This window comes from Equus przewalskii, chromosome 1 (assembly GCF_037783145.1).
Source record: "Equus przewalskii isolate Varuska chromosome 1, EquPr2, whole genome shotgun sequence".
Taxonomy (NCBI): domain Eukaryota; kingdom Metazoa; phylum Chordata; class Mammalia; order Perissodactyla; family Equidae; genus Equus; species Equus przewalskii.
This window is the reverse complement of record NC_091831.1, coordinates 10085185-10101621: the sequence shown is the minus strand read 5'-3', so window position 1 is coordinate 10101621 and position 16437 is coordinate 10085185. Positions and strand designations below refer to the sequence as shown.

Sequence of the window (16437 nt, the reverse complement as noted above, 5' to 3'; positions counted from 1 at the left end):
TCCTTTCCCTGTCTGTCAGTGGTTATTGCCGGGAAATCCAAATTGTATCCCACTGATTCAGGAGTTGAATCCATTGTTATTTAATCCACTTGAAAAGGGTCCAAAGAAGTTAAAAGCATTATAAAAAGTAGATGATGCCCCAGCATATTACCCCACCTATCAGATGCTAGCGGTGGGCCCAGCTAACCTCGAGTTGATGCTTGTAAAGCCCACAAGATTGAGGAAGGCAGCAGAGCGCCTAGTGCTGAGGCACCCAGTGTGGGCACCGTTCCTCCTGCATCCGACCTGTGCTGAGCCTCCATCTCCTCCAACAGCAGCCTGAGGGTTGTGGTTGAAGACTGAGGCCAGCTCTATCAGCACCAACTAAAAAATGAAACCACAAATTGGTTCTCCACGCTCAAAAACCAGTTTGCTGCGTTAATTCCTATTTAACATTTTAAACACTGATTTGGGCCAATTGACTCCATAATGATATGGCAGTAAGGTTGTTTGGATTGATGTTTTATGGCGCAAAATGAGAAACAAGAGCTGCTCAAAGATGCTGCATACGTCTCACATAGCTTAGATAAGCATAGTCTAGATAAACTTGCCAAACACCAGGGAGAACCTGAAAAGTCCATTCGTCGATACCCACGTCGTGTCTCCGTAATTGCACACAGCCGGTTGTCTCCCAAAAGAGAAATAAGAGAGATCCCAAAATGGAGTCGTGGGCATTCAGAGAGCTCTCATGTACAGACCTTGGAGAATGTTGTAAAACCTGACCTTCGAGCCTGGATAACTAAGCTTAAAGACAGGGTGAAGTGAGGTCTTCATCGCCTAAAACTTTGTTTGTGGGGGAAATCGATGGAAGACCTGATGTCATATTTGAGTCTGACTTTTCAGAATGTTCTCATTGTAAACATCATCTTTTCCTACATAGAGTTAGAAGGCTCCTGGTCACAGTGATGTCTCTGTTTCTACCCGTTTACAGGTGATGGACTGTCAGCTACCATACCCACAACATCCCCTCCCAGCCTTTACTCCACGCTCACACCAGCAGGTAATGCCTCTCTGTGACCTGGTTAGTGTTGTGCTTAGTATTTTCTGAGCACCTACTATGTGCCATGCACAGAATTAAGTGCTTTCACAATGTTGTTACTGCTCAATAACCATAAAGGAAGGTGCTATTTCCAACATTTCACAAATGAATAAACACAACACAGTCTCAGAGAAGACAGATGAACACGTGATCCTGGTCAAATGACTAGAGTCACACAACCATAGGCAGCAAAGGCTGGGTTCCCCGAGACCTGTCTGACTAGAAGGAGGGTGTCAGTTTCACTGTGTTTTTCATGGCGTCATGGGTCAAAGCTATTTCAAGCGCACTGGAGAAGGAAGGTATGAGCAAGGACTAATTGCTCATGCAAAGATTATTTGAGAAAATTATATGGAAATGTTAAAATATTAAGTATATTTTTAGGCTATCTATAACAGAGAATTTATTATAATAAATACATAGAAGATAAAATGTTGACTATTAATTTGGTTTTACCATTTTTCCCCACATTGCTTCATTTGGGCAAAATCTATCTCAATTGTCCCTAGGCCTTCTCACTAGCACACAAGGTCTCCATTTAACATTTCTTGGCATGTTTCCCCAACTATGGTCTAGTACAATCTTTACAACATTGCCTGGTAACCAGGGAAGGTGTTATTTCCATTTTACAGTTGAGGAAACTGAAGTTCAATTGTAATAAAAGGTAGAGTCAGGGCCAAGCTTTGGATTAGAGAAATCCTGTTTTCATGTTGAGAATTCAGTTGTGTCTCTGGAATGGGGTCCCTCAGTCACATGCCCTAAAAAAGGCTAGGAATCCATTTGGAGAAACAAATATCGTCTTTTATCATTAGCCGAGGGATTGCCCATTTGAAGCGACTTTTCCTTATCAATGGGGGCTTCCCCCTTTGCCTGTGACTGCTGAACCAACATTTCCATAAGCTGTATCTCCTGTATGAACAACGTCACCAGGTAATCAACAAGCAAATCCTTTAAAAATGACCTGAGGATATTCATTCCGGCTCTGTTGGACTGCATTGTAGAAGATAAGTCCTCCCAAAGAGAAGAAATAGAAAAACCAAATACAATAAAGAAAGCTACAAAGGCTATTATTCTACTGTAGGTGATGAGGTATGTCACCAAGAGACAGCAATTCTGAAAAATTGAGTTATTATCACCTACAATATATCCAATTTAGGAAATCTCCCTGATCTCAGAGAGCTAGGTCGCCAGTGTCTCTCCATCCTGTGCCTCCCAGGAGCATTGATGGCCATGAGGCTGGTGAATGGCATGGAGAGGTGCTCAGGTCTTGTGGAGGTTCTTGTCCAGGGCACGTGGGGGACTGTGTGTGATGGGACCTGGCTGAGACCACTGTCATGTGCCACCAACTTCAGTGTGGCCAGGCTGTGGCAGCCGCCACTGGGGCCCACTTTGGGGCAGGCTGGGGGAAGGTTGTGCTGGACGACGTGCAGTGTGTGGACAGCAAGAGCCACCTGGGGCAGTGTGTGCACAGGGGTAAGGCCGGGCACAACCACAGGCACCTGGAGATACTGGTGTCATCTGCACAGGTGGGGGGCTGTTTTATTAACAGAGATCACTTCTTTGTTTCCTTCAGACATTTCTGAATGGTTCATTTTAATGAGTATTCTATTACAAGTAGCACCATAGACCTTAGTATGTGGCTTTCTTTTGGCCATCAGGTGCTGACAATTCACCAAGTCCCACTCCAGTTATAGAGCCTGAAGCTGCCACTTCATCATACACTTTGTCAGGTTAGTCCTGTCTTTGCTCGGTTCTTTTGTTTTGTAGCTTTTGCTCACTAGAAAGTCCCTTTCTTAAGCCAAGATAGCAAGGTCTTGGCATTGCATAACATCAGAGGGCACCATCTCCCTAGGATGCACTGTGAATTGCATCTTCTGGTAGGTCATCACATGTTATGTGTGAATGGTGGTCCCTGGAGTCATGCAGTTGGGTGGTCCTGCATGGTTGAGTAACTCCAGGGGTAGAAGAGTTAACAGCCATTCTGCATCATAATAGGTCATACAGAGGGGCACAGACCGAAAGAGTAAACAAATTTCTCATTCCATCCCATAGACATCTTAAATAATTCCTGAACTTGCCTAAATGATGCCTGTACATTGGGAATGTACGGTTGTCCCCAAATGGTTCGGGGGCTCAGTCAATTAGAATAAAATCAGTTAAGATTGAATTAGTGTCTCCCAAGAGATATTTGGTGATCAAAACAGATTTTAAAAACTGCTTGTAGATTCACAAACCAGTAGACACTTGTGTGATTAGTATGCAGCGTCTTTTTAATTTCAAGAATCTGAAAAATGCAGAAACAAGCAAATAAGTGGCTGAAAGAGGACACCAAGAACATGTAAGAATGAACAGTTCCTCCTCTGAAGGTATTTGATAGGGGAGCAGTGAAGCCTGTTTCCTTAAATACGTGATAACATGGATGTCAGAACAGAACAATAGTTAGAGAAATCGCTACTGGCAGTAGCCACACATTCCCAATGTCCCCTTCTTCACCCTGACTGAAGCTGACTGCCAGCTGCTTCACCATCAGGAAAAAGCCTCTTGGTGTATTTTTGACATCTTAAGACTCATTTACATTGTACCAGTACAATGCACCATGTGGCCAACTCAAAAAAGAAATTACGTGATCATTTCTTTTTCTATTCCAACCCATTTTAAGGAACCAGTTTGATGGTTTAACCACTTTTAGATAGTCTATTTTCAAAACATTTAAACTATAATGAAGTGGCTATTCAATTCAGATGACTAGTCACAATAATGAAGTGGCCAGTCAATTGTTTCGCTTTATATACACATGTAAAAGAATGTTATGAAAAATATCAAACTCACTGACAAATGTTAAGAATAGTATAGGGAACCTGTGGGTATCCACTACTGAGTTTTATCAAATCCTAATATTTTTCTCCGTTTGAGATCCTTTTTTAAAGAAAACAATATAATAGCACATTAAAAGGATCATACACCATGATCAAAGGAATTTTTCCCTGGGATACAAGGACTGTTCAGCATATGCAAATCAATGAATGTGATATACCGTATTAATGGAATTAAAGATTAAAAAAATCACTTGATAGGGGCTGGCCCCGTGGCCGAGTGGTTACGTTCGCGCGCTCCGATGCAGGCGGCCCAGTGTTTCGTTAGTTCGAATCCTGAGCGCGGACATGGCACTGCTCATCAGACCACGCTGAGGCAGCATCCCACATGCCACAACTAGAAGGACCCACAACGAAGAATACACAACTATGTACTGGGGGGCTTTGGGGAGAAAAAGGAAAAAATAAAATCTTTAAAAAAAAAAATCACTTGATAGTCTCAATAGATACAGAAAAATCATCTGACAAAATTCAACACCCTTTCTTGAGAAAAATCCTCAACAAACTAGATATAGAAGGATTGTGGCTCAACACAACAAAGGCCATAAATAACAAACCCACAACTAACATTATTACTCAGTGATAGACAATTGAAAGCTTTTTCTCTAAGGTCAGGAACTAGACAAGGATGCCTACTCTCAGCACTTCTATTATTCTATAAAATACTGGAAATCCTAGCCAGAGCAATTAGGCAAGAAAAAGTAATGAAAGGAATCAGAAAGGAAGAAGTCAAATCATCTCTGTTTGCAGATGACATTATTCCATATGTAGAAAACCCAAAACACTCCAGGAAAAAAAAATGTTAGAAGTAAAAATTGAATTCAGTCAAGTTACAGGATGCAAAATCAGCATACAAAAGTCAGTTGTGTTTCTCTACACTAACAATGAATCATCCAAAAAGGAAGTTTAAAAAACAATCTCATTTACAATAGTATCAAAAAGAATAAAATACTTAACCAAGGAATAAACTTAACCAGGGAGGTGAAAACTACAAAACATTGATGAAAGAAATTAAAAGAGATACAAATAAGTGGCAAGACATCTTGTGTTCATGGTTTGAAAGACTTCATGTTGTTAGCATGTCCCTATTACCTGAAGTGATCTACAGACTCAAGGCAATTTCCATCAAAATCCCAATGGCATTTTTTACAGAAACCGAAAAAGTCATCCCAAAATTCATGTGGAACCACAAAAGACCCAGAATAGCCAAAGCTATCTCGAGAAAGAAGAACAAAGCTGGAAGTATCACACTTCCTGATTTCAAATGAATTATAAAGCTACAGTAATTAAAACAGTATGGTACCAGCATAAAGACAGACATAAAGAACAATGGAACAGAATAGAGAACCAAGAAATAAACCCACACATATATGGTCAACTGATCTTTGACAAGTGTGCCAAAAATACGCAATGGAGAAAGGATAGTCTCTTCAACAATGATGCTAGGAAGACTAAATATCCATGTGCAAAAAATGAGATTGGACCCCTACTTTATACCATACACAAAAATTAACTCAAAATGAATTAAAGACTTAAACACAAGACCTGAAATCATAAAATCCCCAGAATAAAACATAGGGGAAAGTCTTTTTCGCATTGGTTTTGGTAATAGTTTCTTGGATATAACACCAAAAACACGGCAACAAAACCAAATAGATAAGCAGGACCACATCGAACTGAACAGCTTCTGCTCAGAAGAAACAATCAACAGAATGAAAAGGCAGCCTACGGAATCGGAGAAAATATTTGTGAACTCTATAAATGCTAAGGGGTTAAATTCCAAAATATTTGTGGAACTTCTAAAAATAACAAAAAAATAAATAACCATATTGAAAAATGGGCAAAGGACTTGAACAGACATTTCTCCAAAGAAGACATGCAAATGGCCAACAGGTATATGCAAAGATGCTCAACATCACAATTATCAGGGAAATGCAAATCAAAACTACAATGAGACATCACCTCACACCTGTTAAGATGGCTATTTTTTTTTTTTTGGAAAAAAGATGTGTTGATGAGGTTGTGGAGAAATTAGAATTCTTGTACCCTGTTGACGGGAGTGTAAAATAGTGCAGCTGCTGTGGAAAGCAGTATGAAGATTCCTCAAAAAGTTAAAAATAGAACCACCATATGATCCCGCAATCCCACTTCTGGGTATGTACCCAAAAGAACAGAAATCAGGATCTCAAAGAGACACCTGCACTCCCATGTTCATTGCAGTGTTATTCACAGCAGCCAAGATATGGAAACAACCTAAGTGCTCATCAACAGATAACTGGATAAAGAACATGTAGTATATACATACAACGGAATCTTATTCAGCCTTAAGAAAGAGGGAAATTCTGCCATTCGTCACAGCATGGACGAACCTAGAGGACATTACGCTAAGTGAAATAAGCCAGTTTCAAAAGGATAAATAATGCGTGATTCTGCTTCTATGAGGTACTGAGTGAAACTCAGAAGCAGAGAATAGAATGGTGGTTGCCAGGAGCTGAGGGGGGCAGGGAATTGGGGAGTTGTTAAACAGGTATGAAGCTCCAGTTACCCTAGATGAATAAGTTCTGGAGATCTGGTGTACAACATAGTGCCGGTGACTAACAATTGGGTATTGTACACTTCAAAATTTGTTAAGAGGATAAATCTCATGTTGAGTGTTGTTCCCAAAAAATCAAAATAAAAAGGAGACACAAGGACACTCTGGCAGGTGTTGGATGTGTCTATGATCCGGGTTGTGGTGATGGTATCACGGGTGTCTGCATACGTCTAAACTCAACAAATTATACACATTAAATACGTGCAGTTCTCTACATATCAGTTATACCTTGATGACGCTGTTTTAAAAAAAGGAAAACAATAGAGTCTCTGATTGCTCTTTTATGAGTTAATAATTTGAAAACAGGGCTGCCTTAAGGCCCCGTGGAAGCCTCACATGGCTCAGAGTACTCAGAGCCCAGATAAAGCCACCAAAGATCTAAATGGAAACCAAAACTTTCAGCCATCTAATTGACTGCATGTCCCTGTGGTAGAACATCTGGATTGCTCCTAAAAGAAAAGGAGGAAAAAATCCACCGTGGTTTTGGAGCACTTAGAGAAGTGGAGTGTACTAACGAAGGGTATGTCCTCAAAGTATTAGCGTTTGCCATCCCACGGTGGAGTCTGATCTCCAGTGTTGGATGAGTGTGGCAGGGAAGGAGGTGGGAAGAGCAGACCCAAACCCTGACAGGACAGTTTTGGACCCAGCCATTCTCTCTCGCTGATTGTCAGAAGTTTACTCTGTGTGGTGAGGTGCCATGTAGCAGTGGACAAGGCCTCTCTTTGTCTACACTCATAGGTCAAGTACTGTCAGCAGCCATGCCCACCACAGAGCCTGCTACACTGCCTGCAACTCCTACTCCAGCAGGTAAGTTGGCATGACAAGTTCTATGGGGAATGGGGGAAGGGCACCGTGTGCCAATCACTGGGCTGGCACCTTCCCAGGCTTGAAGCCACATTGAGTGCTGACGATAGGTGCAGAGTCAGGAACTCTTGCTCATATTTGACCGTGACCTTCAGGTTGGGTCTGTTTCCAAACCTTTGTCTTCCTGAAGTTGGGAATAGGGATGTGCTAATTACTGGGGATGCCTCTGTTTGTCCCTGCCGACAGGTGATGGAATACCTGCAACCAGAGACACAGCAGAGCCTGTGGCCCTGTGGTCCACACCCACGCCGCTGGCAGGTAAGTCCTTGGGAAAGTGGGGGAAGGAGCTAACATTCATGGAACAACGAACATGTGATAAGCAGGAAATCAGATGTTGTCACACAACTTCATTTAACGTTGTTGATGCTCGCAACAACCTGCAAGTGTTATTCTCCCCGTCTTCATCACAGTTTTATAAAATGAGCCACAGAAAAGATCACTTTCCTAGCGTCACCCAACTGCAACATGGTGGAGCCAAGATTCGAGCACATATCTGTCTGACTCCAAACCCATGTGACTCCAGCCTTCTGGGTTGGGGGACAGTGAGTCCAAAGCTACCTTCAGTCTACTGGGAAGAGAACATTCCGGGAAGCCTAACTGCTAAGGTCCAGGTTCATTAAGACCATAACCAGGAAATCAGGGCGTCGGCTTTGGGGAGTCATCTATTCTATAATTGTTAATATAAAATTCCTAATGGGAAAATTTTAAATTTGTACTCTTCACTGTAACAATTAGGCAAAAGTTATCCTTTTAGTGTACCTAGGACTCTGTATCAGGAATGAGCCCAAATCTGTTTCTCCCTTCCTCACTGTGGAGGAGCTGCCTGTGCACTTGCTTTGCGAAGAGAAAAACTCAGCCCATTTTGGCATCCGAAGGCTGGTCCTGCAGTAACTCTCATCAGCGGTAACTCACTTTGTCTAGGCCAAACCTAATCGTGCGTGTGTGTTTAAAAGAAATACTACAGTGGAAGCTCGTGGCTGTGTAGAGGTTCTAACCTGGCCATGTAGTCATTCTGCTCCCTCCTCAGAGAACACTGCACAGCAGCCCCACGCCACCTCCTGTCTCAGGCTTCAGTTTGGGTCACTTCTTGACATTCATGGGTCCCTGGGCACTTTTGCCTTCAGGGACCCCTTCCTTCACAAAATGTATATATATATAAAATTATATTTTATGGCCGTGTTAGTACAAAGATGAGTGTAATCCAGACTAGTTGCAATCTTTTTTTTTTTTCTGATTTTAAAAGTAATTAAGACATTTTCAGGGGCCCCAGGCACCCAGCCTACCAAATCTAATTGATGAGTGTGTTCTTCTCTTCGGACTTGTTTCGAATAACTAACGGATCCGGATCCACCACCAGCACCACAGGGATATTTGGGGTAGGAGATTGCGATGCTTTTGCCCACCATGAGTCTGCTTCCGCTCTGGGGGTGGGAGAGAATTCTGGCTTATTTATAACCTCTCTGGGGGGCGGAATCGTCAGTGTCCTCCTTTGAGAAGGGCTCCACAGGCCACTTCACCTGTTCTCGTCAGTTTTTGGACTAAAGTTGCTCACAGGAGCCTTATTCAGAAGAGAAGTTTATCTTTCAGGGAACAGCACACACAGTGCCCAGTGGACTTGGTTGACAGTAGGTGATAGTCACACTGGGATATGTCCATGCTTGGCCTGAATGATGGGCAGTGGGGTGTCCGTGGAGTGTGTGAGGACAGCCCGGGAGAATATGGGCTTCTAAAGGGGACCTTGACCTAGAGCTTCCCTGGCAGGCTCCTCACCCTCTCTTCTGAGCATAATCTCCTTGTGCTTACGATAACAACTCACATTTGTGATACAGTTTTATTCACATATATTTTCTAATTTGATCTCAACAGAACCTGTGTGTTAGTTGGAGGAATATTATTACTTATATTGTTACATTGTGTTATATTGTATTTCTACTCCTATTTTGTAAGCTAGGGAACTATTAATGCAATGAGACACAGACTCTGAAGCTTTTTGTTTAAATAAGAAATCCAGGGGCCGGCCCGGTGGCTCAGAGGGTAAGTGCGCACAGTCCTCTTTGGTGGCCCAGGATTCACTGGTTTGGATCCCAGGTGCAGACATGGCACTGCTTGGCAAGCCATGCTGTGGTAGGTGTCCCACATATAAAGTGGAGGAAGATGGGCACAGATGCTAGCTCAAGACCAGCATTCCTCAGCAAAAAGAGGAGGATTGGCAGCAGATATTAGCTCAGGGCTAATCTTCCTAAAAGAAAAAGAGAAAGAAAGAAAGAAAAAAGAAGTTCAGTGGAGCACTGGGTTCTGCTTTTTACCTCTTTCATGTCGGGAAATGGGACTTGCCGAAAATCACCACTGGCTTAACAAAGAAACCTCACCAGTGTTTCCAAAACATTCTGGAATGCAGAATGTCAATATAAATATTATGGCCAGGCCAGAGTTGCTAAATATAGCAACCATCAGAATTATAGACCCTTCAGAAGTTACCTTCACTAGACAGAAGTAATCTCTGAGATTCTTTCTCCTTTCATAAAAATTACATTTGCAAAGACAGCTTTACGGTGCAAAATAGTATCTGTTCTGCATCTACACTGAAAAGGCCGTTTTCTTCCTTTTCACCCTGCTGAGATCATTTCCTCAGCAGCAGCGAGGGGCTGTGAGAATCCCTTCTGTTAGCAGTGAAGGAGAAGCGCAGGTCTGAGAACTCTACATTTATGATGAGAAATAGAAAACCAAAGACAGAATTTTGACAAAAGGAATGTGAGTGTGCATGCTTTGCATCTATAGAATCAGACCTTCATCTCTAGTAAATTAAAATTTATCATGAAAATTCTATGTGGTGGAAACTCATTAACCCCTTACTAAATTTCTACATTAAATAACCAAAAAAAAACCACAATATTTTTCTTTTAAGAGTAAGACATCATTCTCTTTTCACCCAATTGCTTTTTGTTTGGTGTTTTGCTATTTCTCTTTTTACTTTAGCAGCTGAATTACTAGCTCCAGATTAGTCTATATTCATATGTATAGTAATATAATTTTTAAAATATAAGTTGGTACTTTACATCCTGCAGATATGTTCATGCTTAAATGTTTCAAAATAAAATGCAACTTATCCTACAGATAAGAACAGAAGAATAAGACTGTTAGTCATTATTTCTAAGAAAAATTTGGTTTTGGTTCTGTTATTGGGATATGTCAGTGTTTCCTAAAATGTGTTGAGTGGGGTCTGAATTCTTCAAGATTGTAACATTGATACTCAAACCGGGGTTCTGTTTTTGAATATCAGAAATTCAAGTTAAACGAGTGGGACAAATTTTAGTTCTGTTATAGTTTTACTACCGAACTTCTAAGGGATTTTAGTCTGTGAAAGAACTTACGGATTTCCGAAAGGGGTTAAGTAGTCATCATCTCCCAAAATTCTGTCTGACCAGGGAGTATTTTCATTTTTCATGAAGCATCTCTTAAGACTAGTATTTGGCCTAATACACATTTGGGAAAGGTTGAATTCTAAATTATTGGATTCCTACATGTGCTACTATGAATAATTCTAAACAAATTTAGGTGAAAAAAAATTTATTTTCCTGACTATTAAAACAGAGGCTTATTTCTAAAATTGGGCCCAGGTTCTCATCTTGTTAATGCTGCGGGATAACAAGGCCTCTTCCTTCTTTCCTTCTTTTCTTCCTTCCCTCCTCCCCCCACCCTCCCCTCCTTCCCTGCTTTCGTCACAGTGTTAATGCACGTGCGTTAAAAATCACACAGTGCAAACCAACTTACTGTAATACCTCAATTCCTCCTCCAGCTTCTACGCACTCCCTCCGTTCTCCACCCACAGTATATTAATCTGATTCTTCTGGGATCTGTCTCCAGTGTTTTTTTGGTTTTGTTTTCTCCTAAATAGATCGCACTTAGATTTTTTGCATGGACTTTGGAACTGAATTTCCTGGTTTCCAGTACTAGCTCCCCAGAACTGTGTGATCTTGGACATGTGACTCAACTGTTTGATGCCTTAATTTCCTCACCTACACTGTTATATATATAGTAGAATATAGATCATTATTCTCCACACATCTATATACACACACAGAGAGATATAGATGCAGATATCAAGGCTGATGTGAGGGGAAAGGAGTCGAAAGAGGACATCACTCAGAGCCTGACACGTAGTAAGTGCCATACAAATGTTAGCTTTGTAATAACTGTCGTCATCATTGCCATCAACAAATATTTGCTTTTTGCTCAAGTGAGAGAAGTGACCTAGAGAAATGTAAACAAAATGAGAAACAGTGCTCAGACTTGAGCATCTGCATGGGGCCTGACCTTTCTCCCAGCATGGTGGCCGGGTTCCAGGAGTGAAGACCCAAGGGCACAGAGCACAGGTGCCTGGCGCTCCCCTCACCTGGGCTCAGAAGTATTTAGCGTCACGGGTGCCACTCTCCATGGGTCAGGACAGTCACACAGGTCAGCCCAGGTTTGAAGGGACGGCGCAGAAATTCCACCTTCCGACACGGGACTGTCAAGGTCCTAGGAGAGCTTGCGGAATGGGAGAGATTGGGTAGAAATCTTTAGAAAACACGATTTGCTGCGCTCCCCTTCTTAGCCGGCACCTCCCTCCAGCATGGGCCGTGGAACCCCTTGTTCCTCCACACACATCCCCTTGGAGGTTTCTCCGGGCTGAGTCAGCTCAGTTCCGTCAGCATCCACCCCGACCTGGGACCTTGGAGCGTCAGTTTAATGCTCTGCTGACCTCTCACCCCACCTCTGCTCTCTAATTTCTGAAAAGGATGTGTTGAAATGTTCCATCAGCTCTTCTTTCTCCTCCCACCCTGTTTGTTCTTGTGGATTCAAACACTTTAATTCCTTCAGCATGCTTTGGGAAGGAGAGGAAATAAAGGAATTTAATCGAATTGCATTTCACACAAGTCCCCGCAGCTTTTCCTCTTGTGTGAGCTTGCCCTTCTCTTTGCTCTGCCTGGGATAAACGCCCTTCCCTCGTGATTAACCTGCAGAATCTTGTTTCAAAGCAAGTTCTTCGTGAGCTGCTCTCCCAAAGTGGACCAAGTGTCTGTTACCGGTGAACGCTATCAGAATCCCTATTGAGGCATTCCTCGGATTTGTTCTGATGTGTAAATGTCTGTGATTTCTCCGTCCCTCTCACTGACTATAAATCCTGAGGCATAGACTCTACCTTCCGAGCTTTGCACCTAATAGACATTAAGTGAAACTTTTTTTGGTTAAAAGTGCAAGTGTGCTGGCAGCAAAGAAAACAAATGTCTTTAATGCTGGAAAGAGTGCTCTGTGATCTCCAGTCTGTCATGCCATGCTGGGCGAGACTCCCTCCGCAAGGAGACTCTGGTCAGCTGTCCCCCAAGGCATGGCTGTAGCAGGGCCCCGTCCACAGGGCCCTCAGGTCAAGGGTTGTCTACAGGGTGAGATGAAGGGACGTGTGTAAGGCTGAGAATCCAGGGCCTCCAGCCTCCCCTCTCTAGAAGTCAGATGCAGCTGCTCACTGGGGTCACCCAGCCTCCTGAGGCGCCTCCAGGAGGACGGAGGTCCAGCCGTGATGTCCTAACACCTGTAGAGCTCTCTGTCTGCCCAACACGAGGAAACGCCCTTTTAGTGTGCAGGCTGGAGTAAGCCCTTCTCCCTCTCAAACTTGATTCTCTTCTGGGTCTCAGGCTTTGAAAACAAATCCAGGACACCCCACAGGCAACAATAGCTCCCTACTCTGCATGTAACTTCTCCAAGGCAAGAGGCACTGAGTTCAGTCTGAGAGACGAAGGGAGAAGGGTAACGTCAGGGTGAAAAATATCACAAAGTTCATTGGCCTTAGAAAGCAGTATAGAGTACTGAATCAGACTACCTCCCCGAGTGCAAATTTCGGATGATCTCTGGAGCCTGAGAAAGTTACCTTGGGCTTTCTGAGTCTCAGTTTCTCTATCTGCAAAATGGAGATAATAGAATCAACAAGAGAGGTATTGTAATGGTCAAAGAAGATCAAGCTTGTAAGGTACTCAGGATGGCACTCACAAAATGTGAGTAGTAGCATTTAAGATTATTATTATTACTATTCAATAATATCATATGAAAGATGCGAATACTATGACATCAGCAGTATATCCACCCAATATAACAGGATCAAGGCAATATCCTGACACAAAGGTCAGTCTCACAATTTCCCACTCCCTTGTAGCTCCCGGGAACCTGAATAGCCTTGAGAGTGGTGAATGGCACAGGAAGATGCTCAGGCCAAGTGGAGGTTCTCGTCCAGGGCACGTAGGGGACCATGTGTGACGACCTCTGGGAGCTGCCCGAGGCCACTGTTGTGTGCCACAAGCTGCAGTGTGGCCAGGCTGTGGTGGCTCCCACAGGGGCCTACTTTGGGGCAGGCTGGGGGAAGATGATGTTGGACAACGTGCAGTGTGTGGGCAGCGAGAGCCACCTGGGCAGTGTGTACACAGGGGCGAGGCCGGGCACAACTGCAGGGACCTGGAGAGGGACTCTCAGTCCTCATTTGGAGGGCTACTCCTATCCCCTCACTACTCACCCCTACACAAACACACATACACACACACACACCCCACAGCCTAGTCTAGGAATGTCGGTGGATCCAGGCAGGTGAATAGTGATGTCTACCTCCTTTCAAAGTTATGCACCAAAGTTATGCATCAAAGCAATAACTTGGTGCCATCCCCTTGACTGCAAAGTTTGCTAAGCGTGGCTGCAAAGATTGCTAAGCAAGGCTCACAGGCTGGATCCAGGCTCAGGAGTGGCCTATTTGGTTTGACAATTCAGGTTAAACTTGAATTCAGCTGAATGAGAATATTTGTCATAAAAACCCAAATTCTTACATTTTGTGAGAAAGCAGAAGTTCAGGATCAAAACAACAAATTCTTTCATTATATTAACTGTCTGGATCTGAGCAAAAGCTGCCCATTTGATCACAGAACAACTTTCCTGTTCACATGGTCCCCATCACTCCAATCCCCTGTTTATCTAACCCCTATGGCCTTTGGAAACTTTTGAGATTGTGACCTCTGGATGATGAGCCCTATTTGTCAGCTGGTGTTCCACACCTGCCACATCTGGGTCTGGCAACCTTCCCAAACCTATGTGTTCCTCTGGTTGACTCTCGGCCCCACGGTACTCCCTGGTTTTTCCTGACTCTCTCCCCATGGCAGCTGGAATAATGTCACTATGAATGACAGGCTCTGGGCCCATCCTGAACCGCACCTCCCCCTCAACACCCTAGGCAGCACTGCCTTCTGAAGCTCTGCTGGGACACTCAACATGTGCTGCCCAGTCTCGTGTCTCAAATCCCCAGGAAATGCCAAGCTCCTCAAGGGCGGGGTCTCTGCCTCTGTTTCCACTTCCCACAGCCCCCTAAATGTAGGACATTCCCAGTAACCATTCACCAGTGAAGACATGATAACATGCCAATCTCTTCACGTTGACAGGTGCTGGTTCCACAGCTGCTCTGCCCACAGGTAGGACGCGTGTTACGTTCCATATTACCTACTGGACTCGGCATGATGTGAAAAAGATCATGAGGTTTAGACTCAGATCTGGTTTGATTTCCAGCTTCATTCATTCCCTTCCCCGTTCATTCCATGGATATTGACTGAAACTCTATGCCAACCAACACCAGGGCTACAGCAGCGATCACAGCCCTCTTGGTCTCTTCTTTCATGGGGTTTGCACCCTAACAGGAGAGACAGACATAACATGTGATCACCCTCAGTTATGTGACCTCGGCCAAGTTATGTCATCTCTCGATCCATTTCGTCTCGATTCTCTTCCTTAAAGTAGGAATAATAAAGAGAATTGAATAAGGACATGAATTTGACAGCGAATTGGTGAATTTGATGCTGCCTAAAGTCACCCAGCACCTGGCAGGTGCTCACATAGCAGTGGTTCCTTCCTTTGGTCACATGCCAACCTAAGGGAGGTGGTGGGGGATGGAAAGGGCCCTGAGCTATAAGAATCTGATTCTGGCTGGGCTCGCGCCAGCCGAATGACCTTGGTCCTCAGTCTCCAAGCATTAGGCAGGTACATTGGAGTCCATGCTCCCTAAAATTCTGTGCCTTTGACTAACAAGGAGAGAATAAGCAGCCCGTGGGTTGGCTGAATTAAGTATATGCCACTGTGGGAAGTGGGAGGTTGCCTTCACAAAGCAGAGATGTTGGTCGTGTAGTAGAAATTGAGCGACACCTTTTCTTCTGACATTTATTATGAGAAATTTTAAATATAGAGCAAAGTTCGAAGAATTTAGCAATGAATTCCTACCTAGATTCTGTGATAAGTGTATCGATCTATCATTCCTCTGTTCATCCATCAACCCATCTGATTTTTCATTAAGTTTTGATTTTTGTACCGTAAAGTTCACCCATTTTAAGGTTCACTTCGGTAGATTTTGGTAGTTGTATAGCGTGGTGTGATCACTGCCATATTTGTGACATAGAACAGTTCCCTCCCTCAAAGGTTACCTCATGCCATTGCAGAGTTGACACCCTCCTCCCTGTCCGCGCCAAGGAACTGCTGTGTGACTTTCCTTGCTCTGTTCAGGTGAAGTCACGACACACCTGGGAAGGGAGCAGCAAAGAGAGACATGATGGCCAACTGATGGCCTCTCATACGGCAGGCCACTTGGGGCCAATTGCCCACAAGCTTGCTTTTGCTAATGGCTGCCTGGTGCATGTTAGTCAACAGGCAGCAATGCCATGTTCTGCCCTCAAAGGATATCTTGGGAATATGAGATGACTGGCCTTACAATGCAGTGTCATCATTATTCCTACTGAATCCTGGGAGGCAGCAGGCACCCCCTTGAAGCAACCTGCATCTTCTCCCCATGTTCTGACTGTTCCCTGATGACAGTCCTTCCTTTTTACCCATCAACAGCCCGTGAGAACCTACTTCCCACATCACTGGTGATATCAGTGACTCAACACCCACCTCCTTCTGCGCCTCCAGGTAAGGCTGATTCTTTTTGCATCATCTCTTCTGAACTACTTTGTTCATTCGACAATGAGTGAGCGAAT

The 16437-nt window shown here is 43.7% G+C and overlaps 1 protein-coding gene across 1 annotated transcript in view; it reads left to right on the top strand.

Annotated features, from left to right (window-relative positions):
• LOC103560229 (scavenger receptor cysteine-rich domain-containing protein DMBT1) overlaps positions 1-16437 on the top strand; it is an 83586-nt gene that overhangs the window by 3027 nt on the left and 64122 nt on the right. Inside the window, exons 3-8 of the mRNA XM_070631907.1 lie at positions 971-1039; positions 2734-2805; positions 7280-7348; positions 7592-7663; positions 14857-14886; positions 16298-16369. Of these exons, the coding sequence (XP_070488008.1) occupies positions 7300-7348; positions 7592-7663; positions 14857-14886; positions 16298-16369 (223 nt within the window). The 5' untranslated portion in view covers positions 971-1039; positions 2734-2805; positions 7280-7299. The remainder of the gene's footprint in view (positions 1-970; positions 1040-2733; positions 2806-7279; positions 7349-7591; positions 7664-14856; positions 14887-16297; positions 16370-16437) is intronic.